This window comes from Penicillium crustosum (assembly GCF_028827405.1).
Source record: "Penicillium crustosum strain IBT 35664 chromosome Unknown utg000002l_segment0_segment0, whole genome shotgun sequence".
Classification (NCBI taxonomy): domain Eukaryota; kingdom Fungi; phylum Ascomycota; class Eurotiomycetes; order Eurotiales; family Aspergillaceae; genus Penicillium; species Penicillium crustosum.
Window position 1 is genome coordinate 3,990,408 of NW_026623123.1, and position 27,100 is coordinate 4,017,507.

Here is a 27,100-nt window from a genome sequence, read left to right on the forward strand (position 1 = left end):
CAATCTCGAGAAGACTGGGTGATGATTTATAAGCTGAAGGTATTAGTTACGGCCCGAATTACCTAGGTAACGAAATCTAAAAATCTAACCAATCCCAATCTCTTGTTAACCACTTATCGAGCGCAATATAAGACATTATTCAAATCGAATATAGCCCCAACCTCGGAATCATTACGCTGAAAATTGTTCATTCTCGGTAGGCCACTCTCTTTTCAAAAGCTAACCATACTTAAAGTATGTCTTTATTCTGCTTTCGACACGTTCTGTTGAGCCTCGTTTGTTGACGACGGCTTGGTCTCTTTCTCTAGCCCAGAGCTCACAGATGATTGAGCATTCTCGCCTGTGACTAGCCGGTGGTCGAGCCGAGCTTTTTCCTCATCCGTGGCACCAGTGAGGTTAACAGCAACCTCCTCGCCGAAGTTTTGGGCAATTTCCTCTAAGGTGAGGCCAGCAGTCTCAGGGAAGAAGAAGTAGATGACTATAATTTGTTAGCGGAATTTTAGTTGATGAGTCGATCATGGTGCGATCGGGAAGAAAACATACCTGGGATGAAGAATGCAGACCAGCAAATAATGACAAGATAGTATTTCCAGCCAACGTTGCCGAAGCCCATGGGGGCAGTTTGTAGGAGGATGAGGGTGGCTAGGTATGTCAGTTGGAATTTGGAGGCGCAATTATAACAAACAACTTACAGGCAAATTGACCGAAGAGGGAGAAGCCCATGCCAATTGGACGGATTTCGGTCGGGAAAATCTCCGAAACGTAGAGGTACATAGTGGTGTCGCAGAAAGTACTGCAGGAATGTTAGCTTAATGTATTCGGCGCATTTTGATATGTTGAATATTGACTCACCCTTGGAAGGCCAGATAAAGGTACATGAAGAAGATACCGAATCCATTTCCGACCTTGTTTGTCGTACCAGCATACTGGGCGGTCATAGCAGCCAGGCAGGATGTAGAGATGATAATGCCGACAAAGCCGATCATGTACATGCCACGCCGGGAGTTGACTTTATCATGGAGCCAGGCGCCCAGAGGATTGTAGATCAGACCTAAGCCAGGTTAGCAAACGGGGTATATAGTAGACCCTGGATGTTCATCCTCACCAGCTGTTGTCAGCCAGACAGCACTCAAGAGCAGAGGCATACCGCCCTCCATGCCCAAGTTTTTGTATAAAAGAACGGCATAGTTGTTCTAACTGTTGTCAGTGGAATATACCTTTTACGTATTGCTACACTCACGATGATTAAAGGTCCGCCAAACTCAGCGCCCCACTGCGTAAGAAATCCGATGGCCATTCGCTTTCGGTATGTTTTCCTTGTAAAGACAGCCTTCCACACGTTACCATAAGTAGCCAATTTCTCAGCCTCGAGTTGGATTTGCTCTTTCGTCTGGAAGAACTCCTCCTTGGCAGCCAAGTTGTTCGGGTCATCTGGTGATTCACGGAGCCGTTGGAGGACATGCTGCGCCTCATCGAACTTACCCTTCGAAATCAACCAACGAGGCGAACGCGGGAGCCAAGGAGATCCCAGAAGTAGCACCAACGCGGGTAAGCATTGCAAAGCGAGAGGGAATCTCCAGCCAAACCCAGACAGGGGGCCTGTTGCATAGTAGCAAGCATAGCCCACCCATCCTGAAAGCATATATCCGAAGACCAGGAAAATAGCGTGGTGACCAACAAGCCAACCACGGCGCAGAGCACTCGACATTTCGGAAAGATACATAGGGCAGACGGTTACAAGGATACCGATTCCAAGACCGCAAATAAAGCGGCCAGCCTGGAACATACTGAAAACGGTCAACACTAGTCCAATTTTAAAGCAGGAGAAGTGACATACGCCAATGAATTAGAGCCGGCCTGAAGTGCTCCTCCGAATAGTGAAAAGAAGGCACCGAACTGGATGTTTGCCTTTCGGCCAAAGAAATCACACGACCACATTATAAAAAGTGTACCGACAGCGCCACCAGCACTGAAAACACCGTTTGCTGTTGAGATCGCGGGGGTAGTGATGGTCGCATATCCTGGTTCATCCTCAGCGGGCAGGCCGAAGTAGGTATACCATCCTGGCTGGCCGATTGTACTGGAGATAATCGAAGAGCAATATCCATATGTCTATTTGTGCAAGCTTAGTAAATATCCGCCAGGTGAATATATATGCGAGCTCACCATTGACCCAATAGCCACAAAAACGATGACCAGCCTGTTATAAGAACTGGTCTGAAACCCGAACCTACCCATGATGGTCTGTTGGAGTTCTTACAACTCTCAAAAAGTAAAAAGAAAAAATCAAGGGCATACAATAAAGGATGCCAGCACCAGGTTAGAACGAGGGAGTAATTTTAACATGTCTGTAGTCGACAACAAGTAGGGGGTACTCGTAGGGGTTGTGGCCCACTGAGATGCATAAGTTCGTAAAACGCGACTGGCTTGCCGATCACGGCACGCGAACTTTTGAGTCCAGACTGTGAAATTACTCATTTTGAACATGTTAGAAGCTAAGCAATTCTAATTTGCCGAGTGAAAATTCAATTCCCACATTCTATATGTATATAGCTGTAAGTAGCTACCTAGGTGTAGGTAGTTGTATGTAGCTGCATGTACCCGGATTTTAGGCCGCGGCCCCCCCGACTTCCCCGATTGGAGTGCCACTTTAGGCACTCAGGGTCCTGTTCACTGACTTCGGGAGTATTTCACAGCACAGAGTTGATTGATTAAGTACTCTGTGACCACTCCACTCCATTCTATAGACCCATATAGACCCATAACATCTCTTACTCTTGGGGCCAGCAGCCCTATAGAGCAAGCTTGACAGTTCTCTGTGTGTACGTTCGATTGGATGTTCTCCGTGAAGCTGTAGTTGTGGTGTCATATTATAGTGGGGGGTCCGGTCCGAGCCCATTGGGTCCATAAATTACACTTCCACTACGACGCCAGACAAAAAGGTCCTTGCGGTTCATACTAGGACAAAATAGTTCTTTGCACAAAGCTCTATTCGAATACAGCATTCCGGGTCCTATACCTGCTCACAACTCCGACCAGCAGAAACAACAATAGAACAGCGGAACCATGGCCCAGTCTCCCTTTGACACCCCATTTGACCAGCTCCCGAATCCGAAACAGGTTTGGCTAGGAAAGCCAGGTAGCTATGAAGAGGGTCTAGGGAAACTAGCTATTCTTACCCCTGAAGTCGTTGCTGCGGCTTCCGCCAGCGAGATCAGATGTGGTCGACGCGTGACGATGGGATGGGAGATGACGAAGTTGGATTTTCCTAATCTCAACCGCCAGCCATGTCATCATCAGATCGTGCCTCTTCTGGGAGGGGTGGCATTCGATGATATCTATACTATGAACCCACGTAAGTTGAGAGAAATCCTGCTTTCCTCCCTTCTGTTTATTTTTTTTTTTTACAATATATTGATCGTTCGACAGAGCAAAGTAGCCAGTGGGACGGCCTCCGCCATTTTTCTCAGACAGTACCTGGTCAGTCTAAGCGCGTGTTCTATGGTGGAACAACCAGTGAAGAAATCAATGATCGCCAAAATGATCGAATTGGTCTCCAGCATTGGGCTCGAGAGGGCATTGCAGGTACTCATCTTCATCCCCTTTACGTGAATACCCCAGTTACCGTCTCACACAATTGCAATAGGACGTGGAGTTTTGATCGACTATGCTACATGGGCTGAGAAAAGGGGAATTAAATACACCACATTCTCGACCCACCAAGTGCGTTTTGCCGACATCCTCGAAATTGCCGAGGAGAGCAACATCACGTTCCAGAAGGGCGACATACTTTTTGTTCGTATAGGAGTGACCAAGGAGTGGGACACATCCATGACAGACACTCAAAAGCAAGCTTATTCGGATAACCCCAGCCCAGAGCATGCTGGGGTCGAGGCGACCACGGAAGTCCTCCGCTGGCTGTGGGACACCGGATTCGCCGCCATCGCCAGTGATGCAATCAGTTGGGAGGTGAGTGACAAGAAAAACAGACCCCAAAATCCTCGCAAGTCAATCAAGGAAAGCAACTGACAGACCCACAGGTTTACCCACCACAATCTCCTGACATCTTCCTTCATGAATATGTGCTTGCTGGGTGGGGAATGCCGATCGGTAAGTTGTCGGAGCTTTTCCCTCCGAGTTCCATAGATCCATTATATGGGCTAATAAAAAACAGGGGAACTATTTGATCTTGAGGCGTTGGCACGCACCTGCCAGGAACTCCAGCGATGGAGCTTTTTCGTGGCATCCGTGCCTTTGAACATGCCCGGTGGGGTCTCCTCGCCTCCGAATGTGATGGCTATTTTCTAGGTGCAAATTTTCTGCGGATTAGAGCATGCATGTACAACATACTGCGCATGGACTAGTTTTGTCACATCACCTGGGCAGGATTCCATAGCATGTAAACCCTATTGACCAGCTGTTGACTCGGGTGGTTCTACCCCGCTCCAAGTGTAAATGTCATGATTGTTTCATTGGATGGTACCAAAGAAGCGCGTTGGGGAGCAACGAGGGCAGCTCGGCGATCGGCCGCCGTTAATACGTGATAAATGATGTTATATAATGTGGAACGACGGCCTGGGGCGAACGTATCAGCGTGAAAGAAACCATGATGTTCAAGGCAACAGATCCTGCTTTAATAACCGTTTAGGATATACTATGAATAATGATATGCGGTGGAATTACCTAGCAAAGATAGAATAGAGAGTACACTACCGAAATGTGGAGTTTTCCTCGTATTTTTGACTTCAGTTTCCTTCGGGGCCAGACTACCAGAACTTACCCAACTTGCCACCATTCTACAGAGGGCAGACCGTGCGATCCACAGTCTATGCAAGCTCCACTTTAGTCGACGAACCCGCATCTCCAAACCATGCCGTCGTGGGTCAAAGTGACTTCGGGAAATCATGCTCTGCGTAGCCATGGTTGATGGAGCGGTTGGGGTCCACTTCCCGTATAGACTTTAACTCAATTTCAAGTCCAGAACTTCTGAGGATGCAATTAGAAACTGAATGTCATCGATATCGTCAGAGAATATGCAAACTGTTTTATGCATCTACATACTTGGGCACAGGCCTTATTATTACCATTTTGATTGATCCAATGTCGGCAACTTCAAGCGTTTTGATATGTAGGTTGAGTGGCAAGTCTACGAAAGCTTGAATGCACGCCACCATGAACTTTGCATGCAATTTCTCCGCGGTAAACCAGGGACTGAAATTTATACAAGTCTTCATACAATGTATGAGCATATTATATCGAGGTGCCAAAGCAAGACAACAGAGAAAAAGGTTGGCGAACCATACTACCAAGGAACGAATCGTTGTTAAACATTCTATTCTTCACGGACCTCGTGTGTCAATAACTAGTTCCGGATATCTGTTTCTGTTTGTGACAGATAATAAAGTTCTGTTTGTTCTTCTTCTTCTGTTTCTGTTTCAGGGGAGCCGATCGTGGGTGATCAATAGCCCGGTTTCAACCATGCAGGTCGTAAAAACATGTCGGTTTAAAATTTTCAAACAAGGATCTTTGAACGCTATTTTTGGGACCCTCTATTTTCTAGGTCCTTGGCTAAAAAGGCCATCGTATTATCTTTTAAAAGACGGGGCTGTCTTGAAACACCTGGCCTCCGTTGCTAATTCAAGGCTTACAGGAGTCTGTGATGCATTCCATGTAGTTGTTCGAACGGGGCTCTGGGGATGTGCCCATTGATCGAAGTGTGCAGCAATGGAACTACGCCTGCCAGTCATTGTGTATTATCGGCATGACAGGCTTCTTCGGTCTTCGTGTTTATACTCGATTGTTCATTCTTGGCGGATTTGGGAAGGAAGATTGTAAGTGAAATCTTTTCATGGAAGTTCACAGAGCACAGCAATGCTAACAGCATTTAGGGACATGTACAGTTGCCTGGGTAGGAATTCCATGTGGAAAGAGGGCAACATAGACTGACAAAATATCGAATAGTTCCTCGGTGTCTGCTACTCAATCATTGCCCTCCTCAGTATGTCTCTAGTGCCACTAACGGCAAGCTGTATCTAACGTAAAGACAGTGGGTCATTATGGAGGAGGTTTACACTGGTGGGATGTCCCCGATGAGAACAAGATTCCTTTCCAAAAGGTATGCAAAGCACTTGCACGCTTATCCATTCCAACTGTTGACTCTGTAGAACATCTATGCAACAATGGTCATGTATGGGCCAACAGCCTATCTCACAAAAGTGTGCCTCCTCTGGATCATGACTCGTGTATTCAGTCCCTTTCGAAAATGCGTTATCTTCATTAGGATTTTTATGGGAGTCATGTTGGCCTACTACATCCCGGCTGTGATTGTCAAAATCCGAATCTGCAGCCCCATTGCCAAATTCTGGGACCGGCGGATTGACGGCACATGTTTAGACCAGACATCGATCATCTTGGCTGACGCTGTTGTCAGTGTGGTCAGTGATATGATCATTCTCATCTTGCCATTGCCATTAACTTTGTCTCTGCAACTGTCTACGAAGAGAAAGATGCGGGTCATGGCTATTTTAGGGGCGGGCGGCTTGGCTGTCGCAGCCAGTATCATCCGGTTGGCACTTATCGTCATTACAGGACAGTCGAAGGATGTTTCTCGTGCGTTTATGAGAATAAATATGCTAGGGTATGTTCCTTTTGGCCTATTTTCATTTGACGAAATATTCTAACCGAGAAATTATTTCTAGTAACGCGGAAGTCTCGATCGGCATTATCTGCACTTGTCTCCCTTCGCTCTCGGCTCTCATAATCCGCATCTACCACGAATATTCCAGTAACAAAGCAACGCTCGAGTCTGACTACAAAATGAGCACGATGCGAAACCAGGGCACATTGGACCGAAGCAAGAATCGAATTAGCGCTAGGGCGACGGCAGACTCAGATGAGGATGGGCTCATGTACAATGCACAGGGGAATCCAAAGGTTGAGACAATCATCCGCGGTAATAGTGAGCAAGGAGGCCCGCCGAAATTGACATTTGATGGCATAGGAGTGACCCGATCTGTTGATGTATCAACTTCTATGGGGCCTCAGTGATATAAATAACAATCTCGTTTTGTTTTGGACGATAAAACAACCCAGGAAACCATTAACTATAGAGCTGGGCCAATCTATCTTTCATGTGTATAATAATATATATCTTATTCCCCTTTATCATGAATATACATATCACATTATGTTGAGAAGACGCCGAGTCCTGCATCATGCATTATACCGCTGGGACCAGGGCAAACGGCCCAGGATCAATTAGGACTGCCTACCCCATCCTGGCGTGGATATGCAGGCTACCGTAATATGCCAGATGCAATCTCCACTGACCGCCATAATCGAGAACTCCTTAGATTTACCTGTGTCTCATATATCGTCAATCATATATTGTTCCCTCTGATTCCATAGTTCCAATATCAGAGATTCCTCGCTATATTACCTTTCTAGTTGCTATCTTACATTTCTACTCCATTATATCGTAGTTTTCTTTTGACACAATTAAGATCAAAGCAGAGTTATAAAATGCAGAGACTGAAAAGCTTTACGTATATATAGGTAGCTATATGTACCCCCGTAACTACATCTCCCCAAAGCCCTTGCAACACCTATCATAGTGTTCTATACGTACCTACCTAATCGAGGTAAATGTTCCCTTTTTGGTTTCCTTTCTCTTTATACACATATCTCACTCTCGGTCAAGATTCTGTCACAAGTAATCGTCTTTTTAGACAGGTGCATTGACCGCCACGTCATTAACCCCCACCGCCAACCTTGCATTGGAATAATTAGACATATAATTTATTTGCCTTCCATTTGTTTTCTAGAGAAACATTCCTTCTGCTCATCTTTCTACTGGGTTCCTATACTCAACATCCCATCCTCCATGTCTCTCTCACGTCTCCCGGCTGAGCTCATCGACATAATTGTCGAGTTCCTCCCGGAAAGACGTTACCTCAACTCTTTGGCGCAAACATGTTGGCGACTACATCATATGCTGAACCCAATACTATATCAAACCAGCGTTCGTACATCACACGGGTTTCCCCTTGTATGGGCAGCAAAGCATAGCTCCGAAATGACCATCCGCCGAGCATTTGATGCTGGAGCTTCCACACACTCCTGTCATCACAACCTTTACCGATCGCTCGTCGCGGCAGTGAACAACAGCCATGAGAATATCGTGCGTCTGATACTGGAACAAAACAAAGACAAAGATCCTAGTGTATTTATAGAAAATGAGAACTGCGAGCTGTGTGGAGATCAGGGATCTTATCTCAACCCCTCAAAAAACAGACCTCCACTATATTTGGCGGCAGTGCGTGGCAACGTGACCATTGCAAGGCTCCTGCTTGCCTATAACATCACTTTCAAACATGACCACAGACACGGCAGTCCAATAGGCTTTGACTTTGTACTTGCGGCAGCAAAGAACGGACACCTGGCCGTTTTGGAAGTTTTCCTCGAGGCTGGCTACGCCTTAGACAACAAAAGAAGGGGATACCGGAATAAGACACCACTCTATGTTGCAGTCAACCAGGGTAATACAAAATTGGTTGAATACTTGCTGGACAAAGGAGCCAAACCCTCGTGTGATGATGAACCATCTCTCACATCCGCCGCGAGAAAAGGGCACCTTGAAACGGTTAAATTGCTCCTGAAGCGCGGAGCAGACCCCAAAGGGCATTCTTTGGGTCGATCGGCCCTTTCTTGTGCGGCTGGCGAGGGCCATTTGAAGGTTGTGGAAGTGCTCTTAGAGCATGGAGCGGATCTTGATCTTGATACGGATGAAGGTTGGCAGGGTACACTCTACCATGTAGCTGTAAGAGGTCGGCTGAAAATCCTTCATCTTCTGTTGGCGCGTGGAGTGAACATATACCCCAAGGAGCCAAAGGAAAAATGTGACTTGCTGTCTTCAATAATCGGAGATAAACATTGGAGACGTGTTAGGAGGCAGAAACGGGCTGCCTTTGCTAAACTTTTTCGAACCATCGTCGATTTTGAGGACATGATAGACCACGGAGATGACGAAGCACAAGCTCAGGTTCTGTATATAGCTATTGGCTATGGGTGGGATGATGTTGTGCAGCGTGTTCTGCAGCAGGGGTTTTCCGCAGAAGGGGTCTATCTTCACAATAAAGCGCGGTACGACAGGCCTATACTCCAGGCCATTGACAACGGCCATATTGGAATTACCAAACTCCTTGTCGAGCATGGTGCGAATATACAGGAGTACCAGGGAGAAGACACGGAGGAAGGCGCGCTTCCCTTGGCAATCCAATTGGGCAATGTACAAATTGCAGAGCTTTTGATCGACCACGGGGCTGATGTAAATTGTCTCAGCAGCCGTGGAGAAACAGCTTTGGCTGAGGCGGCAGCCGAGGGTGCAAAGGGTTCCGCAAATATGTTTCGCATGTTGCTTGACCGAGGAGCAGATCCGACAAAGACTCCATCACACGCTGATGAGAACGCTATTACCAGGGCATTGTACTTCGGCGCACTGAATGCGGTACAGGCATTGGTGGAGAGAGGCATTGCATTGGAAATGCCTCCATTGCCCAAGAGGCAAAATATACACAAGCACCACAGAGGGCTTTTTTACCCAAAGACTCCCAAGAAGTTGATCGAAGAAGCATTCTTAGGAGGAGAAGAAATGGCGGAGCTGGTCTTGGATCGCGGGCTGTTGATAATTGACCCTGAGAGCACTGAGGCGCAAGACGGGTTAGTGCACGCTGTCCAATGTAGGATGGCTGGGGTGGTGAAGCGGCTACTCGGTCGAGGAGTTGATCCCAAATTATCTTCAACCTATCTTCGCCCATCTTTGCTGGTGGCTGCGGCATATTCCCCTAGCACTGACGATACCATCAATGCTACAGCCATTCTTGACATGCTCCTAGCCCATGGTTCTGATATCGAGGAACGGTCTTTTCCTGGCATGGCTCCCTTGTACCGGATCATTGTGCAAATCAATGCCGACGCGCAGTGGGTTTTCGGTCAAACCGAGGTACGACTCTTGTTAGAGAGAGGAGCAGATCCCTTCGCGGAGCATGACCGCTGGATTCTAGACGTTACAGAGACAAGGGATGGCCACGCTTATTCCGACTCACTATTCATGAATAGACGGTCACTCCAGAACGCCAAGACATGGTCGGATGACAGCCTCCCTAGGAGAATGGTTAGATTTCAGCGCGAGAGTTTGTCAGGCCAAGGCGATGACCCATTCCTAGCATGTATGAGACGGGGCGATAAAGCAGTGCTCAAGCTCATGATTGACGCAATTGATCGGAAAAAAATTCCCTTGGAGGAGTTGAAGGAGAGACTTGACCGAGCCCAGATTGAAGCGACCGAGAATGGGAACCTGCACCTTCTACCCATTCTGGAGGATTATTACTGGGCAAAAAGATATCCATGCAAGTAGATGAGGATTCATTCACAATAGCAATATGGTATCTGCAAATAGATTGGCTTGAATGATGCTGAAACGACCCGCTCCAAGGTATAAGTGGAAGAAGTATTCTACGCCGAATGGAAAATATGCACAGTCAAAATCAAGAGATCTTTCCAATCCTCTTCCTTCCAATATCCATCTTGGCTTTCAATCTAGGCATATCGTTAGTAAAGCAGATTGAAACAAGTGGGAAAAGGGCGTAAACGAACATATCAGCCTCTTCATCCGCCAGCCTCAGCAGATCATTTTGCACCTCAAGCTCCTCATTAATCCGGGTGCCGAGTTCTCTCTGTCGAATGATTATCTTCCTCAACTCATCCACATTATCATCCTGACTCTGCATCATCTGCCTCTGCAACTGCAGCACACCCTCGTTGTCAAGTTCTCGAGTCCGCTCCGTCTCTTTGCCAAGGACTCTGCCCGTCCGCGCCGGCGTTCTACGCCCACTAGACGTATCTCCAGCGCCATTCGTAGCATTGATCAAAGCTCCTTTATCTTGGATGGATGCGACAGTATGATCAAGCCGGCTCTTAGTTGCCATAGCGTGCAGGAGATCCTCCAGGCCGTCTTTTTCCTTGCGCGCATTAATGAGCAGGTCTTTTCGTCGGCGGATCTCGCCTCCTCCGAGGCTGGATGATGTCTGTGAATGGGAGCCCTTATCCCCACGTCCTAGATTCTTCAGCCCCTCGTCCAGAGTGGTGATCATTGTCCCCGCACGGACAAGACTGCCCTTCGCCTGTGCAGAGCTCTCGTGTTGCTTCTGTGGAGTTGTCTCCTGATCTCTGCGGGATAGTTGTAGTCGTGCATCATGGAGGTGGTTCTTCATGTCACGGTAGTAGTCTAGCCATAACGTCGGGTCTGTGATGGGTGCGTTTGTAGCGGCAGGATCTGTGATGGCAGCGTGGAGTCGGGTGGAGGTAGTTGTTGATCCGGTGCCCGTTGATGCGACTGCGGTGGGGAGGTTGAGGAATGCACGCCATGCGGGCGAGGTACGCCAGCGCCCATCTTCGGACTCGTTGATCGCCCGAAGGTACTCCTCTAAGCCACGACGGCGGTCTTCGCGCAATCGATCATTCGAGACGGTTTTTGAAAACCAGGTTTTTGAAGGTAGGGGAGCTGGTGGAGGGGCATTGGTTTGGGAGATGAGGGTGCTATGGAAGGTTGCAAAGTCCGAGTAGCGTTTGGGGACCGTGAAGGAGCGGAGCGGAAGGCGGAGGGTGATGTGATAGACGGTGTATGGCGGGGAGGTGTTTGAGAGAGTGGTATTCGGGATCGATATCTCAACGGTTGGCGCCATTTTGATTAGAATTGGAATGAAAATGGCATTCTTCTTAGAACTTGAGGAAGACAAAGAGGTGAGGAACTGCCCAGGTCCCGGGGGGGGCGCATGACGCAAACCTTGGAAAGCTTAGACCAGCCTAGTAGGCACCCGATATGCCCTATGACCAGGCACTACGTATAGAACACAAGACAACACAAGACATTGGCACGGTGTAGCACGGAATTAATATTAAATAACAATGGGTATCTCATACATGCAAATTAAATCCATTTAATCCCAAACCTCTCGTTCCTGCAACAGATCCCGCTGGCCAAAGAACTCACCAACAACCGTGATGATCATGTCGAGCAGGGCATGGGTCTGTATCGACCAATCGCTTTCCTCTTCCTCTTCTTCATTATCGCAGCTAGCAGGCGTCTTGATAGAATCGTAATTGTTCTGCAGCCGAGCTTGCAAGCGCGCCTTGGCTGCCTCCAAGTCGGATTCTTCAAGCGATGCATCAGGCATGCTCGAGTCTTGCGCTTCTGCAGCCTCCGGCAATTCTGCTTGCTTACTTTCCTCCTCATTCCGACCTATAGTTTCCGGCTGAGCCTCTTCTTCGGCCTCTTCCTCGCCTTGGACCGTAGGTCCTGACTGGGTTTCCGGCTTGGTCGCTTCCTCATCTTGGGCCGTAGATCCCTGCTGAGCTTCTTTCCTGGTATCTTTCTCGCACTCAGCGAGGTTACCCTGCTGGGTTTCCTTCTTTGGTCGGTCTGCCATAGAAGAATCGACGTCCTCCTCATATTCGTCGTTCTCTAGCTCTTGCACCTTGCGCAAAATTATCGCGGCTCGTTTCCCTAGATTTCGGATGACTCCCACCTCTCGGGTAGAAAGTTGTCCAACCTCGCGGCACTTCCCCAACAGGCCCCAAGCCCATGCTCCAATGCGCCGTACGCGCTGTGTGTCGTCGCCCCGCACAACATCAGACATCATCCGTGCTAGTATTTCCAGCACTTCTAACACGCTGTCCATGTCCATGCTTGCCAGCTGAACCATGCGTGGTTCTACTGTGACCAAAAGCCGACGCCATATTTTATGTGCAGATCCGGCCTTTCGGGGGAGACTGATAGGGTGGTCATTGTCAAGGGTGTTGATAGCCCCAGCGGGTGGACTGCATCGTAGCGTCGATCGCAAGAGGAGGAATCGATGTCGGAGAAGATTGTTGTAGGATCTTTGTGTCTCGGGGTAGAGTTCATCCAGCTTTGAAGGGGAATGCGCGGCCTTGCTTTCGTCCACATCCTCCGCAGGGGCAATGTAGGCTTCGTCCTCGTAGAAGCCTGCTGGTAGAGGAAGACTATTTGGTTCGAGTTGCTTCAGGTCATGGTGCGTGTTCGATGTTGGATTTGAAGGGTCTGTGGTCTGAGTAGGCGCAGAAAAAAGGACGGGTAGTGAGTTTGCTTCGGATCTATCGAGGAAAAATTAGTTCAAACTGGGACCAGGACACGCGCAGAACCGGGAAAGCCTCGGCATCGTTTAGAGAGCAAAGCGAAATCTCTTTAGATTCAAGGTTAGACATACCGAACCATGCGTAGGTATTCCAATCCATCCTCCGGGTCATCGTACGGCAATTCATCGTCTCCGTCATCCAACCCGGGGAATGCGCTCTTTTGGCCATAAAGGGGATTATGACGGGGACGCTCATAAGATGCCGTTGAAGATTCGTCATCTTCATCGTCATCATAGGATATCCGAGGACGCTTCAAGGAAGGGGGCGACATTATGACTTTTCTCTTGTCGGGCATAGTGAGGTGAAAGTGGTAGAATCGAAGGAGCTTGGGCCAATCTGCAGAAGCTTAGAGTTACTCAACAAATCTCTATGTATGGACTTGACCACCTATTAACTTAATGTGATACGACATTCCTAGGATAAGAAATATTCATCTGCTTGTTTAAGACTAATATTTCTGGTTTTATTTAGCTACAAGAATAGTCCGCCGCTTATGCGGCCTTGCCATACCTTTTTGGTAGTCTTTTTGGATGTTTTGCTAAGTGTACACAAAGGCGGTAAAACGAATATTTTGTGCAAGAGATCTTTCTACGTATAACTAGGAATTATAATCCTAGATCCAACATTGAAACGGTCCATGTCCATATGTACATCCATGGATGTATACAAGCAAACCCAAGGCGGTGTAAAATAATTGTTTATCGAAGGCGGGGACCTGCATATGCCGGCAAAAAAGATAAGGATCGTCATCGGCCTATCTTTTACATCCTCAAGTACTCCGTACTGACTCTCAATACACCCCTCATGTCTTGTTTTTTCATCACTTACCCTCCACGCCCACTCCTTGGACCTTGTTTTACTGGTCTCAATTGACAGTCATTTCTGCCTCCATTCTCAATCAAGCTAAGGGAAAGTGACCTAATAACCCCCCTTCACTTGAGATGAGCTATCTCTTTGCCTCCCCTCCCTCGGAAGCGGCTCGGTCTCTCTGTTGCTTCTTCTTCCCCATCTTAATCCCGATTTTGCCACGAACTCTCACACAAAATATTTCGGACACGCTGGCGATTTAAGATGTCTATTTGAAAAGTCTTGTTTGTTTGACTTGGAAAATGCCGAAGCTGGTCGATTCCTCCGAAATCATGACTTCTCAGCGATATGTGCACCTCCCTACAGAGATCTTAATGCACATCGCCAAATTGATTTTTGATGATTGGCTTGATTGTTGTGCCGATTTTCCCCACCCCCAAGTCACGCTTCAAAAGTTCTGTGCGGTCTCTCGTCAGTGGTACTCTGCTGGCATCGAATTTCTCTACTGCCGACCTCAACTTAGCAAAGGGAATAGCTTCTCGCTCTTTGTCAACACCGTGTGCCCACCAATTCGCTCTCGAGGACGTAAAGCGGACCTAGGATCGCTCGTTCAGTTCCTGAACCTCGAGGCATTGGTACATCATAGCTCCAATAGCGTGACGGCACGGCTTCTAGGTCGAGTGAAGAAGAATCTGAAGGCTTTTGTTGCTCCAAGAGTCTCTTTCTCGTGAGTGAATTCTGGCTATCACAACATGCCATTCAACCCTAAGCTAACCTATCTCCACAGGATCAACAGCCTGGCGCCATTAGCAAAATGCAAAGAGCTTGCCCACCTTAGCCTTAAGTTGGTAGCCGAGCCAATTCCGCTTTCTGCTATTAAGAAAGCCATCAGCAATCTCGACAAACTGCGATACCTCGAGCTTCCATCTTCGATGTTCATCACGGACGACGGTTCCAGTGAAGATTGGCCACCCAATCTGGAGTCCATCAAGGTTGGCGGGCAATTTTATGCCGAGGAAATGTTTTATTTCAGGTGGCCCCGCAACTTGACAGAGTTGAAATTGTGTGGTTGCGAAGATCTAGACACGCCCGTTTTGGAACATATCGTGATGAACGAGCAGATCCGCACCACGCTTACTAAATTGAGCATCCACCGTTTGAATGGCAAGATGTTTAAGCATGGACCAACTCAGATCTTAACAGAACTCGATAAGTTGCATTCTCTTCAGATACCCGTTGATCTGCTTTACCATTTACTCATTCTTCCTGCGTTTGATCCAGGGGACTTTCCGTCGTCGATCCGTGAGCTAGAGCTCACGGCACCATATGACGAGAATTTTCCTATGGTGATGGATCCCGATCATATTTGCAAGGCCTTGAAATTCAATCTTTCTCGGGTGTGCTATCTTGGTATCAGCCCTGGTTGTCTTCAAGTAATACCTGAAGCAACACATGCCAAAATTGACAGGTTTGTGTGGAAGAACATTGATAAGTGTCCTGATGAGGAACTTGATTCTTTGTGTGACTTTGGTCTCGTTGTCATGGATCAGGAGCCAGTTTGTTAAGCGTTCATGCATTTTTGTGCAACTACATCTGTGTACATCAGCCTTTTATGAATCATGTTACTGCCCCAGCAGCTGTTTTCTAAGCGATACATAATAGCACAGCCTGTAAAACAGAATTTATGAAGCGATAGCACTATTTTATGCAATTTATCGTTTCTGTTTTTTGTTTTTTTTGTTTTTCTTTTTCTATTTGAATCGAAAGAGAAGTGTAGGAGCTTGAGAGATGTATAGAGTGGGGAAATGGGAATCCCACGGGAAACATCGGGCCGCACAGGAACCCGGCAATGACGTACATTTCCTTCTGTACACATTCCCTAGGATCACCTGGGCACTACCACAATGAGATCACAATCACTTTGGCGGTCATTTGGCCTATTGCAGCGCCAATCTCTCTCTTCTCGTAAAATAATCACCCACCGAGCTATCCAGACAGCCAGTTCTCGACCGGTCCCCAACTTCGCATTTGCATTTGAGTGAGTCTTGACCAGTGAACGCAATCCACTCGATTCTCTCCTAACATACTACAGCATTGATGGCGTTCTCCTCCGCGCTTCGAAACCTATACCTGGTGCCGCCGACTCGCTGGCTCTCCTGAAGGAGCAAGGCATCCCCTTTCTTCTGCTCACAAACGGCGGCGGTAAACACGAGACAGAGCGCGTCGCAGAAATTAGCGAGAAATTAGGGATCCCATTAGATGCTACAGATATTGTGCAGAGTCACTCTCCCTTCGCTGAGCTAGTCAAGGGATCGGACGAGTCGAGCGCTCTGGAACACAAATGTGTGTTAGTGGCCGGAGGCGATGGGGATAGCTGTCGGCGCGTGGCAGAACAGTATGTCAAGGATCCCTTTCCCCGTTTCGAATGGTATATGCTAAGCAATGGTGATAGGTATGGGTTTAAGAATGTTGTCACCCCTGCGGATATTCTCATGGCCAATCCCGCTGTCTGGCCGTTCTCGAAGAACTTCAGCGACTATTATAAAACATTTGCCCGACCGCTTCCGAGCCCCATTGACCCCAATGATCCATCGAAGACTCTGAAGATCGACGCTGTCTTTGTGTTCAATGACCCTCGTGATTGGGCATTAGACACCCAGGTTATTATGGACCTCCTCCTCTCATCGCAAGGACGTATGGGCACTTTGTCTGAAAAGAACGGCCGAATTGATCTTCCCAACCATGGTTACCAGCAGGATGGCCAACCCCATCTATACTTCTCTAACCCGGATCTGTGGTGGGCCGCCGCTTACCCCTTGCCCCGTCTTGGTCAGGGCGGATTCCGAGAAGCACTTGAGGGCGTTTGGGCTGCAACTACAGGTGGCCCCAGCAAGGGTATTGAGTTGAAGAAGACTGTGATCGGCAAGCCTTACCAACCCACCTACGAGTTTGCAGAGCGTCAATTGCTTCGGAACCGACTGAGAACATTTGGAAGCTCGGCAGAGCACACGCCCCTGGAAAGAGTATACATGGTCGGTGATAATCCAGAGTCGGATATTAGAGGAGCCAACTCCTATCGCAGTGAGATTGGCAGTAGCTGGCACTCGATCCTTGTCCGCACCGGGGTATACAGTGGCGGAGAGCCTGCTTGGATTCCTCAGACAATTGCCGACAATGTGTACAAAGGTGTTCAATGGGCACTGAAGAGTTCGAAGTGGCCTGCTGCTTGATTGTCAAGGGACACTAGACACTACATTGGTATAAGGATTAGCATGAATATGGCGCCAATTGTATATTTATATGTGTTCATTCTAGACAGTTACCAGCATCACCCCACATAAGTGCGTCCAATGCATTTTATTCAGGCTACGAAGTGATAGTAAACGTTCGAATAATTGATTACATGCATGCATGTATACAGTCAAGCTGGTAGAGTTTAGATCTGCGCAGAGTCCCCACACCGCCTACCCCTCTTAGGGCTTGATCATTCGGCGGGGTGAGTCAACGGAACACTTTTCTTTGCAGCTCTACTTACAATCAGCCTGCTGCATTAAGTCCTGCAAATTTCTCAGGATATAAAATCATCGAGGTAGGATCCAATACCCCCAACTCAACACTTCGCCCCCTCTAATTGTCCTCGAAGCACCATGGCCGACTCCGAATTGCCCCACCGTCCCAAGCCCGAGGCACAGGATGCCTCCGCTCCCGCCGCGGAAGGCGAGACCAAGAGCGCAAGCAAGAATGCTCTGAAGAAGGCCGCAAAGGATAAGGCCAAGGCAGAGAAGGCTGCGGCACGTGCGGCGCAAGAAAAGGCTCAGGCCGCCGCCCAGGAAGCCAACGACACGGCCAAGGATCTATACGGTGCCCTCCCAGAGACCGAGGACGTCGTCCCTTCTACACGATTCAGCGAACTCTCCGAGGAACACTACGAGAAGGAAGTGACAGTCGTGGCTCGTGTTGACAATGCGCGTGTGCAGAGTGCTAAGCTTGCATTCTTGATGCTGCGCCAGCAGGGACAAAAGGTTCAGGCCGTCATTGCCGCCGCGGAGCCCATCTCGCGACAGATGATCAAGTACACCGGTGGATTGAACGTCAACTCCATCGTGCAGGTCACCGGTATTGTGAAGAAGCCTGAGATCCCCATCTCGTCCGCATCCATCAGCCACCTCGAGATCCACATTCGCAAGGTCTACATGATCTCCGAGGCTGCGCAGATGCTCCCCATGCAAGTCAAGGATGCCGAGCGCCCGCCCCCAGAGAACACCGAGGAGGGTGCCCAGGTTGATGCCGAGGGTACTCCCATCGTCACCCTCAAGACTCGTCTCGACAACCGGGTCCTCGATTTGCAGACCGAGACCAGCCAGGCCATCACCTGGATTTCCAGCGGTGTTTCCCAGCTTTTCGCTGAGTACATGATTAAGAGTGGCTCTCGATGGATCTTCACACCTAAGCTGGTCGGTGCCGCCACAGAAGGTGGTAGCGGTGTTTTCGAGGTCAAGTACTTCAAGCGCAACGCCTACTTGGCCCAGAGTCCCCAGCTCTACAAGCAGATGTGTATCGCCGGTGATATGGAGAACGTCTTCGAGATTGCCCCCGTGTTCCGTGCGGAGGACAGCAACACCCACCGTCACTTGACCGAGGTATGCATCTACTGATATATTTATTCAAATAGCCAAGAACATATTATTCTAACATGATCTACAGTTCTCCGGTCTCGATTTCGAGAAGACCTTCCGCGGTCACTACCACGAGGTTCTCGAGTTCGCCGAAGACCTCCTCGTCTTCATCCTCACCCAGCTCAAGGAGCGCTACGCATCCCAGATCGCCACCATCCAGAAGTCCTACCCCAAGGCCGGTGACTTCAAGCTCCCCAAGGACGGCAAGGCCTTGCGCTTGAACTACATGGACGGAGTCGCCCTTCTGAAGGAAGCCGGTGTCGACGTCACCGAGCAAGAGAACTTCGAGAACGACTTCTCCACCGCGATGGAGAAGCAACTCGGCCAGATCATCCGCGAGAAGTACGACACCGACTTCTACGTCCTCGACAAGTTCCCCATGGCTGTTCGTCCCTTCTATACCAAGGCCGACCCCGACGACAAGCGATTCTCTAACTCCTACGACTTCTTCATGCGTGGTGAGGAAATCATGTCCGGTGCCCAGCGTATCAACGATATCAAGGAGTTGGAGGAGTCTATGCGCGCTAAGGGTCTTGAGCCTAACCAGGAGGGCTTCGAGGATTACCTCAATGCTTTCCGCCAGGGTTGTCCCCCTCACGCTGGTGGTGGTCTCGGTCTCAACCGTATTGTTATGTTCTTCCTTGGCTTGCCTAACGTCCGTTTGGCTTCGCTCTTCCCCCGTGACCCTCAGCGTCTGCGTCCTTGATTTCGCACTCTGTGGGACTATCTCATAACATTACAAGCATATAAAAACAAAATACTTTACTTTCATTTCATTTCAACTATATATCCATATTTTGCTTTGGCGGTAACTTTAATGTGAGTAATATAAAGCAAACGTCCAAGTTTAGATCCTTGTGAGTCGGCCTTAGTTTACTCCAATTTAAATAGTGGGTAGGTACCATTAAACCCAAGCTTGCGATTGAAGTCTATACGGCAGTGGCTGCTACACTACGAACAGACTGCAGAAACAGCAATAGTAGGCATAAATATAATATGATATTTGGATGAAAAGTTGCATTGACGAGTTTTGAGGGGTGGACGACGCAATCTAACGAACCAAGACACATGAAAAAAGACACACGCTCTTGTCCCCCCAACCAGGATTAAGCACGTAACGACAAAAAGAAAAGCAGAGAGAAGGATTAAGACACAGAAGCAATCACAGCGGCGGCAACGCCCTCCTCTTCTGCTCGGACAGTGATCTTGGTAGTGACACCGGCCTTGCTGGAGTAAGCCATCTTGATGAGAGAAGCGACACGGCCGCCAGAGACGGTCTTGCCAAACAGCTTGAGCGTGTGCGTGCTGCTATTGAGTGCGACATCGGTACCCTCGAGGGGCTGCAGAGATAGCGCTGAGATCAGTTGTTCCGTGGCATCTGTTCGGATAGTCAGTATCAGGATCTATGGCAGAGAATGATAAATAGGAATTGTACGTACCGTTGATACCCTTCATGTTGCTGAGCTGCAGGGTTTCGCTCTCCTCCTCACCGTTGGCGCCGGTCTGCTCCCAGACGTGATCGAAGCTGCCAGCGAATGTCGGGATGACATAGTCGCTGCCTGTCAGCTCGAGGTCCTCTACCTGGTACTCGTCGTCGTAACCACTGTCCTCGGGCTCGCCGCTTGTAGGGTCGATTTCTTTGCTGGTGAACTTGAGGATGTTTGTGAAGGAGGTGACGGGGACGCTGTTCTCGCCGGTGAGCTTCTTGAAAGCGACGTAGACAACACCAGGCTGGTCGGTGGGTAGCTTGGGGGCAGGAATGATAAAGTCATCCTCCAATACGTCCTCTTCCTCTGGCGTGGCAACCACGGTGACATTCTCGAGAATGGTATCTGGAAGTGTGTTCTTAATATCATATTGCACCACGATGTGTTCCTTGAAAATGTGCTTGACGGCGGTAACAACATATTCGGTCTCGCTCTCGGAAAGCTCGACAGGCGCAGAAGACTTGAGCAAGATACCGTACGCCTTGATGTCGGGGTATTGCAGAAGTTGCTCTGCGTATTTCTGGGTGGCAGAGGCACTGGCCGCTTCGGCCATACCGCCGGCGGCCTTGCCCTTCGGGGGACCGGCTGAAGGGGCCTTGAGAGTGGGAGTGGCTGATGTAAGCTTCTTGGTCCTCTCTTCAGCCAGGGCCTGCTCGTGTGAGACAACGGGAATGGTGGCAACATCGAAAGCAGTAGCGAAGGTCTCCTTATCACCAGATGTCACGTACATGACGAGCTGGTGTTCAAAGGTGGAAAGGGAGTACATTGAGTCTAGAACCATTAGTATATTCAATAATGCCAGCCATGGACAAGACCTTACCGTTCTTAATGAAAGCGCTCGCCGACTCATCCTCTTCGCCCATGAGACGCAGGTTCAGGGCAGCACGGTCTCGCACCTCGTCATCGGTGTCATCAAGACAACGGGTGAGGAGAACATGAACACTAGACTTGACTTCGGGGTCCTTCTGGCCAACACCAAACTTGGCCAATGCGGTGACAGCAGCGGCGCGTACGATGGCGTTCTCCAATACGACACGGTTGTAGATGTAGCGGATATACTTGGTGGGTGAGGTAGTCTTGGGGCCCTCAGAACCAAGCAGGTGCAGGATTCTAACCGAGAGCTTGGTGAACTCGCAGTCCTCAATGAACTCACAGAGGTGGGCAAGCGCATCTTCCTTGCTTTCAGGAACGAACTTGATCAAATCGAACATGCTCTCAACAACAGTGCGCTTGAACTCGTATCCACCCTCGTCCCGCAGGATGCCACTCAAGAAAACGAGCATACCGGCCTGCTTGCTGGGGAACTTCAAACACAAAGTGCGAATGGCCTCAACAATAGTGACCTTGAACTCGTCGGTAATATCGGCCATGAAGCCCGAGATTTGCTTCATCAGACGGTCAACGCTAGCTTCGTTGCCGGTCTTAAGCAATGTCGTGATGGCGAACGTGGCAATAGAGCGGTTCGAGTTGGAGATGAGAGACTCCATATCGGGGTTGCAGACATTGACGACGTGTGGCTTGAAAGAGGCGAAGTTGTGTAGGATACGGATGGCAGCGAACTTGGTGATCGAGCGGGGAGAGGACAGGAAGAGCTGGAGAACGTGAACTGCCTGAGTTGCCTCGGCGTCGGTGACATCGCGCATATCGCAAATAGCCTTGGCTGCCTCGAAGTTGACCATCTCATGCTTGTGGCGGAGCCAGCCATCCAACATCTGCATCATGGGTTTCCGGAGACCTTGGTCCTCCTCAGCCAATTTGGCCGCCAGACGTACCAACAAAACCAGAGCAGCCGGGCTCTTCACCACACCTGCAGCACCGTACTGCTGTACCATCTTGACCAAAGACATGCGGTCGTGCGAGCGCATCTGGTACAAAAGACCGATGGCATGGTACTGTGTCATGAAATTCGAGTTGGAGATGGCGTGGCTCTGTGAGCTCGAGGAGAAACCAAGGAACCCGGTGGATGATTTCGATGACGAGGCCGCTTCCTGTGTTTCGCTCTGCCATCTCCGGACAACATCGCGCGCAATGGGGAGGAGGTGGTAGGAAGAGACCAGGGCCGCGGAGGAGACCGAGGGGGTCTTGTCAACAATGGCGGTCTTGATAAGTCGCTCGATACCTTGTACTGTGGAACCCTTTTGCAATTGTCAGCAAATCCCCTCAAGCATTGAAGTCCTCGCGACCGGCGACCTACATCGATAATGCGGCAGAGCGCTCTGATGGCATTAGCCCGGTACAAAACATCGCTTCCCACCGCGGTGTCCTTCATAATGATACTGGTCGACATGATCACATCTTCGGCGGTGCCAGCAAGCTCCTTCAAGATCAGGTACACCATCTGCCGCAATGACGGGTCTTTGTTCTGGAAAAGCTTGGAGATTCCGAAGAAGAGGGTGGTGGCTTCATTCGTAGGGAACTGCTCCCCGGTGAACATAAGGACAGCGATCTTGGTGAGTAACGTTCGGCATGTTCGCGGCGAGATAGGAGAGGAATTGAATAGACGTGCTAGGAGAATTATATCGTCAGCATTGAATATGTGCAGCGCATGAAGGCGCCAGGGGGTATTGTTGATTGCACACCATCTTGGAAAACGGAGGTCCGATCAAGCTTGATCATGACCTGGTCCTCATCTTCGTTTTTCTTCATGTAACTCATCTTGCCCAGCAGCTGGTATTGCACCAGCAATGAGTGGTTGCTGTCGTATTAGAAAGGTGGAGTTGGTGCAATTGGGACACGGGTCGAGTACACAGAGGCAGGGTAGGGCGGTGTAGGGCGACTACAGCATTTGCATAACCACGCAGGAATTGAAGGCTTAACGAGGGTAAATCGGAGGGGGAAAAAAGAGAATATAATTGAGGTAAATGAGGTGGTAATGAATCTCGAACCCTCAAAGCTTAGAACTGCCAGCTATGGACAAGTTGAAGGTGGCCTTCCGTGTGTTTGGCCCGAACCAAACACTGCAAACAGGTGGCATCACGATTGAAGGCAGCGTATTTGTCCCTCCAACTCCCCTCATTCTCTCCATATTTCGCTTGAATTGAACTTGATCTATACATCTTTGATCATTTTGATCCACCATGCAGGTTGAAGTCGATCCCAAGGAGGATACCGAGTGGTAAGCCCTATTACCTGCACATACCCCCGCCGTCGGCGATGATGTATAAACCAAATACAGTGTGCTAACCATATTGTATAGGAACGATATCCTCCGCCAACATGGCATTATTCCCGAAAAGCCCAAAGACCCTGAACCTCTGATCCAAGAGGCTCTCATCGCCGCACAACACAGGGCGCACGAGAACCGACTTGAGGACAAGGACCTCGATGAGCTGGACGCACTAGAGGAGGAGGAAGATGAAGAGTTCCTCGAGATCTATCGGTAAGCCCATTCTCTGATAGATGGTATACCTAAAGGGATTCCCTTTTGCTCACTATACCAATCAAACAGGCAAAAACGACTCGCCGAGCTCTCCACCCTCCAACAAACCAGCCTGTTTAACCAGGTCTTCCCACTTCAGAAAGTCGATTATGCCCGTGAGGTGACAGAGGCATCGAACAGTGCTTTTGTACTCGTCAATCTCACATCGATGGGTGGGAACGTTGAATCGCGCGTGTTGACAGAGCTCTGGCGACAGGTTGCTGCCAAATTCGGCGATATCAAGTTCTGTGAGATCCGTGCCGACATGTGTATTGAGGGGTATCCTGAGAAGAACACGCCCACAATCTTGGCTTACAAGGATACCGAGATCAAGAAGCAGCTTATTACGCTCCAACAGTTGAATGGCCCCCGGACCAAGCTTGAAGGTAAGTTCCGTTCGAGGCAGGAGTAAAACAAGGATTAAATACTGATAAAATGCATAGATATTGAGGGTCTGCTGGTGGAGATTGGCGCTTTGAAGGAGAGTGATGTTCGTCTGAAGAAGCATGATGACGAGGACGACTACAAGAAAGACGATGACCTGAACATTGAAGATTATGATGATGACTGGGATTGATTTCCTTGCGATTGACCATTACTGCAAATATTTTATGATCTGGCTTGTGTGTATATTACGAACATTTCCAAAAAGATAATGACGCCCTTTCCATGTCGGCAAAAGCCAAGAGAATGATGCTGTACGACATTACGCGCTTGTTGGCCTCGATTTGAATTGAGTTACCTATGCCTACTATATCTACACCCGTAGTTTTTCATGGAGATAGGCTAGTCTGGGGTTCATAATGGCCCGTGGACGACTACCCAGAAGTATCGATGCCTAGTATCAGTAAATCCAACTGAAACTGCAAACCATGTAGGCAAACCATGTAGGCATTCATCAGAATGAACGTAAATAAAGTCAAAATTCAGGTATAAATAGCTCGAACGCTCATAAGCAGAACCAAATCAGATATATACCAAATTAGCAACGAGCCAAATGACATAATCGCTGTTCATCCGGGGGCCTATTGATCCCATCAATCCTAACGCCAAAGAACATCAAATCATAACTGTATCAGCGGTACCCGAAAGAGAAATACCATAGAAAACTCATCAGATCAACTCATCACGACCAACAGCCGCACTCTCCTCAATAGCCTTAAGAACCTGGCCCTCTTTAAAAGCAGGACCCTGTCCATCACACTGCGACATACCCTTCAAACGGTCCGTGACATCACCGATATCAAGCTGGCCGCGCTGAAACAGCTCATGTTTCTGAATAAGGTCCCACGTCGCACCCGCATCCAGCAGTCTCTCGCCAGTGATCGGACATACGGTGAGACGGTGGCGTGCGCCCTGAGGCGTGCCAGGGCCGTCAGCCATGAAGGTGGCATGGAAGTCCGTGGGGGAGTACTTCATCGGCCCGGTGACGGTTGGCTCTGGAGTTGCGTTTGCGCTGACATGTACGCGGTTGGCATGCTGTGATGTCGCGCGCAGGATTTCATTCTCGGTTGTGAACCGGGCTAGTTCGCGCTTCAGGCGCTCGTTGTCTGCTTGTAAGGTGTTGGATGCATCTTCAAGGCTATTTACTTTATCTTCAAGATCGCGGACATGCTGTTCCTTTCGCTCTCGAAACGCTCGTTGACTGTGTAGCGAGTGGGATTTGTCAGCGCTTGCTTTATGGGAATGGATGGCTCTGGGCGGGTTTGATATATCACATACGCTGCTCGGTTTTGTGCCTTGCGCTTGCTTTGTGCGGGCGCTGATTCCTTTTCTTCGCTGCTACTTCTTCCTAAGGTTGGGTCGGTGAATTGAGTTTCATCGCCGTCGTATGAGGTGGGGCGTGTATGCTGACTATTGGTAACATCGCTGGAAGCAGAATGCTTGACTGATTCTGGCGGTGAATGTGGTGGCGGAACAAAGGAGGGGTCGACGGGGAATGAGGGGTCAAAGCCAGAGAAGTTCTGGTAATTATTCTAGTCTATTAGCGATAAGTTCTTGAAAGAGGGGGGGACAAAGGACCTACCAAAGGCGCGAATGTGTCTGGTTGGGCATGGGGTTGGTCGGGGGTGGGCAGCCCGTAGAGCGAGAAGCCCGAGGGTTGTGATCGGGGATCATAGAAAGGGTAATCCATTACGGAATCTTAGACAGTTCCCAAGGTCTTCAAGGTTTGTTGGAAAGTTAGGAGGTGAAGGTGGGAAAACTTTGAGGGAAAATCTATTATCTGGTCAAGTTTCATGTACCGGGGGGCGTTCCCTTGTACGATGTACAGAATTCAATGTTGTCATGACATTTCCTATACGATGCCAATTTCAAGGTATACCTTCAAGGTTTACATATCCTCTCGAATATCCATCAATTTGAGTGTTCGGTACATGGGGCCTAAAATTTCGATGATATCACCGTTTTTCTACTCTTTGGGACCGGGAAGTACGGATGTACGAAGGGCCAAGTTGCAAGTCTGGTTGCCAGTTGAATAGCAGGATTGCAGTTGAGATGAAAGTAAGAAGATTGGAAGTGCAGTGTAGAGAGAGCTAAGAGAAATAACTTGACACAAATCGACGCATACCACCCCGGAAGCGACCCTAACCAATGTCCGTCGTCAACCACACCATCTTCCTGTAAAGCGGGATTGCATTACATTAGAGACCTTCTGTAAGAGTAGCTTCCGCAGTGTAGCTTGAGCAGAAATCCAGAAAGCCTGGAAAGCAATACTCCCGAAAGCCGTCCCCGTTCCATCCCCTCTTTGGCCATATTGAAGGCCACACCTCGTCCCCATTGAGCGTCGATAGTTCACAAATTAATCATCACCGGACAACAAACGCAAAAAAAAAAAAAAAAAGAACTGGGGAAGATCAAGGGCAGATAATAAACATCATGAGTAAAGAAAAGGGGCAAGCAATGATAGGCAGCGCATCCGAGGATGCATTCAAGGATCTCCAGTACCAGCGATTAAACAATCCGACGAAAAATAAAAAAAGAAATTGCGGGCTGACACCGTCATTTGCATCCCCCTTAGTCTTGTCCTCTGGTCGTTCTGACCAAAGATGCCAGGTTGGAAAGAGAAACCAAAGGGCGAAGACATAAGAATAAGCCACAATATCAGAAGCGTTTCGAGACGTGCAATCGGTTGTCCCGCAGAACGGGTACAAGAATCCGGAAAGACAGAAAATAGTCGACAAAGTTTTCGCAAACTCAGCGCAGGAGTGACCACCCAATTGGCAAAGGTTTCATGGGGCTGAAGGCGAGCAGGCGATAAACAAAGGCGAATCGAAACGGCTGAGATCGAAATCTGATCGAACACGGGATAGGAGGGCTGTCGGGGAGTGCAGAATGAATAGAGATCCAAGAAAAAAAAACAAAGAAATGTCCGAGAGGGCTGAGTACGACATGGTCCGCTCTAGGGCGACATGAACGGGTCCCCGGTTTTCTTAGTAGATAAGAATGTGAACAGACGGGAGGCAAATGCGAAACATAGCCTCACCGTCGTGTAAACACGA

The 27,100-nt window shown here is 49.0% G+C and overlaps 12 protein-coding genes across 12 annotated transcripts; 7 read left to right on the forward strand and 5 right to left on the reverse strand.

The window, feature by feature from the left end:
* Positions 1-242: 242 nt before the first annotated feature.
* N7487_005022 (putative MFS sugar transporter) lies at positions 243-2,238 on the reverse strand (the record flags this gene model as incomplete). The annotated part of the gene is made up of 8 exons (XM_056872769.1): positions 243-478; positions 544-642; positions 693-793; positions 853-1,051; positions 1,106-1,193; positions 1,241-1,787; positions 1,838-2,112; positions 2,167-2,238. 8 exons carry the CDS (start codon positions 2,236-2,238, stop codon positions 243-245), a joined length of 1,617 nt encoding a protein of 538 aa, XP_056730489.1.
* An 828-nt stretch (positions 2,239-3,066) lies between these two features.
* On the forward strand, positions 3,067-4,308 carry N7487_005023 (uncharacterized protein; the record flags this gene model as incomplete). Its single annotated transcript, XM_056872770.1, has 5 exons — positions 3,067-3,355; positions 3,430-3,585; positions 3,647-3,969; positions 4,041-4,110; positions 4,175-4,308. The coding sequence occupies 5 exons, from the start codon at positions 3,067-3,069 to the stop codon at positions 4,306-4,308; spliced, it is 972 nt and encodes a 323-aa protein (XP_056730490.1).
* A 1,366-nt stretch (positions 4,309-5,674) lies between these two features.
* N7487_005024 (putative integral membrane protein) lies at positions 5,675-7,047 on the forward strand (the record flags this gene model as incomplete). The annotated part of the gene is made up of 6 exons (XM_056872771.1): positions 5,675-5,831; positions 5,889-5,908; positions 5,962-5,998; positions 6,048-6,115; positions 6,165-6,637; positions 6,699-7,047. The coding sequence occupies 6 exons, from the start codon at positions 5,675-5,677 to the stop codon at positions 7,045-7,047; spliced, it is 1,104 nt and encodes a 367-aa protein (XP_056730491.1).
* Positions 7,048-8,074: 1,027 nt separating this feature from the next.
* On the forward strand, positions 8,075-10,414 carry N7487_005025 (uncharacterized protein; the record flags this gene model as incomplete). The annotated part of the gene is made up of 1 exon (XM_056872772.1): positions 8,075-10,414. The coding sequence occupies one exon, from the start codon at positions 8,075-8,077 to the stop codon at positions 10,412-10,414; it is 2,340 nt and encodes a 779-aa protein (XP_056730492.1).
* Positions 10,415-10,544: 130 nt separating this feature from the next.
* Positions 10,545-11,741, reverse strand: N7487_005026 (Qc-SNARE protein; the record flags this gene model as incomplete). Its single annotated transcript, XM_056872773.1, has 1 exon — positions 10,545-11,741. The coding sequence occupies one exon, from the start codon at positions 11,739-11,741 to the stop codon at positions 10,545-10,547; it is 1,197 nt and encodes a 398-aa protein (XP_056730493.1).
* Positions 11,742-11,996: 255 nt separating this feature from the next.
* On the reverse strand, positions 11,997-13,507 carry N7487_005027 (SIP1 domain-containing protein; the record flags this gene model as incomplete). The annotated part of the gene is made up of 2 exons (XM_056872774.1): positions 11,997-13,170; positions 13,284-13,507. 2 exons carry the CDS (start codon positions 13,505-13,507, stop codon positions 11,997-11,999), a joined length of 1,398 nt encoding a protein of 465 aa, XP_056730494.1.
* An 844-nt stretch (positions 13,508-14,351) lies between these two features.
* Positions 14,352-15,584, forward strand: N7487_005028 (F-box domain protein; the record flags this gene model as incomplete). Its single annotated transcript, XM_056872775.1, has 2 exons — positions 14,352-14,746; positions 14,807-15,584. The coding sequence occupies 2 exons, from the start codon at positions 14,352-14,354 to the stop codon at positions 15,582-15,584; spliced, it is 1,173 nt and encodes a 390-aa protein (XP_056730495.1).
* A 339-nt stretch (positions 15,585-15,923) lies between these two features.
* N7487_005029 (putative HAD superfamily hydrolase) lies at positions 15,924-17,249 on the forward strand (the record flags this gene model as incomplete). Its single annotated transcript, XM_056872776.1, has 3 exons — positions 15,924-16,057; positions 16,112-16,414; positions 16,472-17,249. 3 exons carry the CDS (start codon positions 15,924-15,926, stop codon positions 17,247-17,249), a joined length of 1,215 nt encoding a protein of 404 aa, XP_056730496.1.
* Positions 17,250-17,666: 417 nt separating this feature from the next.
* Positions 17,667-19,401, forward strand: dps1 (putative aspartyl-tRNA synthetase Dps1; the record flags this gene model as incomplete). Its single annotated transcript, XM_056872777.1, has 2 exons — positions 17,667-18,659; positions 18,724-19,401. The coding sequence occupies 2 exons, from the start codon at positions 17,667-17,669 to the stop codon at positions 19,399-19,401; spliced, it is 1,671 nt and encodes a 556-aa protein (XP_056730497.1).
* Positions 19,402-19,682: 281 nt separating this feature from the next.
* On the reverse strand, positions 19,683-22,992 carry N7487_005031 (coatomer subunit gamma). The gene is made up of 5 exons (XM_056872778.1): positions 22,762-22,992; positions 22,377-22,687; positions 21,003-22,317; positions 20,135-20,953; positions 19,683-20,073 (listed from the first exon to the last, which is right to left on the reverse strand). Exons 1-5 carry the CDS (start codon positions 22,835-22,837, stop codon positions 19,841-19,843), a joined length of 2,754 nt encoding a protein of 917 aa, XP_056730498.1. The 5' UTR covers positions 22,838-22,992; the 3' UTR covers positions 19,683-19,840.
* Positions 22,993-23,259: 267 nt separating this feature from the next.
* Positions 23,260-24,177, forward strand: N7487_005032 (uncharacterized protein; the record flags this gene model as incomplete). Its single annotated transcript, XM_056872779.1, has 4 exons — positions 23,260-23,297; positions 23,379-23,561; positions 23,631-23,986; positions 24,044-24,177. The coding sequence occupies 4 exons, from the start codon at positions 23,260-23,262 to the stop codon at positions 24,175-24,177; spliced, it is 711 nt and encodes a 236-aa protein (XP_056730499.1).
* Positions 24,178-24,713: 536 nt separating this feature from the next.
* rsmA (putative bZIP transcription factor (Fcr3)) lies at positions 24,714-25,734 on the reverse strand (the record flags this gene model as incomplete). The annotated part of the gene is made up of 3 exons (XM_056872780.1): positions 24,714-25,245; positions 25,323-25,576; positions 25,627-25,734. 3 exons carry the CDS (start codon positions 25,732-25,734, stop codon positions 24,714-24,716), a joined length of 894 nt encoding a protein of 297 aa, XP_056730500.1.
* Between the last annotated feature and the right edge of the window lie 1,366 nt (positions 25,735-27,100).

Bases quoted from the DNA above. Each gene is read 5' to 3' on its own strand.
- N7487_005031 (XM_056872778.1), bottom strand. From the start codon at position 22,837: ATGAGTTACATGAAGAAAAACGAAGATGAGGACCAGGTCATGATCAAG. The intron at 22,688-22,761 runs GTGTGCAATCAA...TAATTCTCCTAG, and splicing joins GACCTCCGTTTTCCAAGATG to CACGTCTATTCAATTCCTCT. The intron at 20,074-20,134 runs GTACGTACAATT...CTATCCGAACAG, and splicing joins CAACATGAAGGGTATCAACG to ATGCCACGGAACAACTGATC.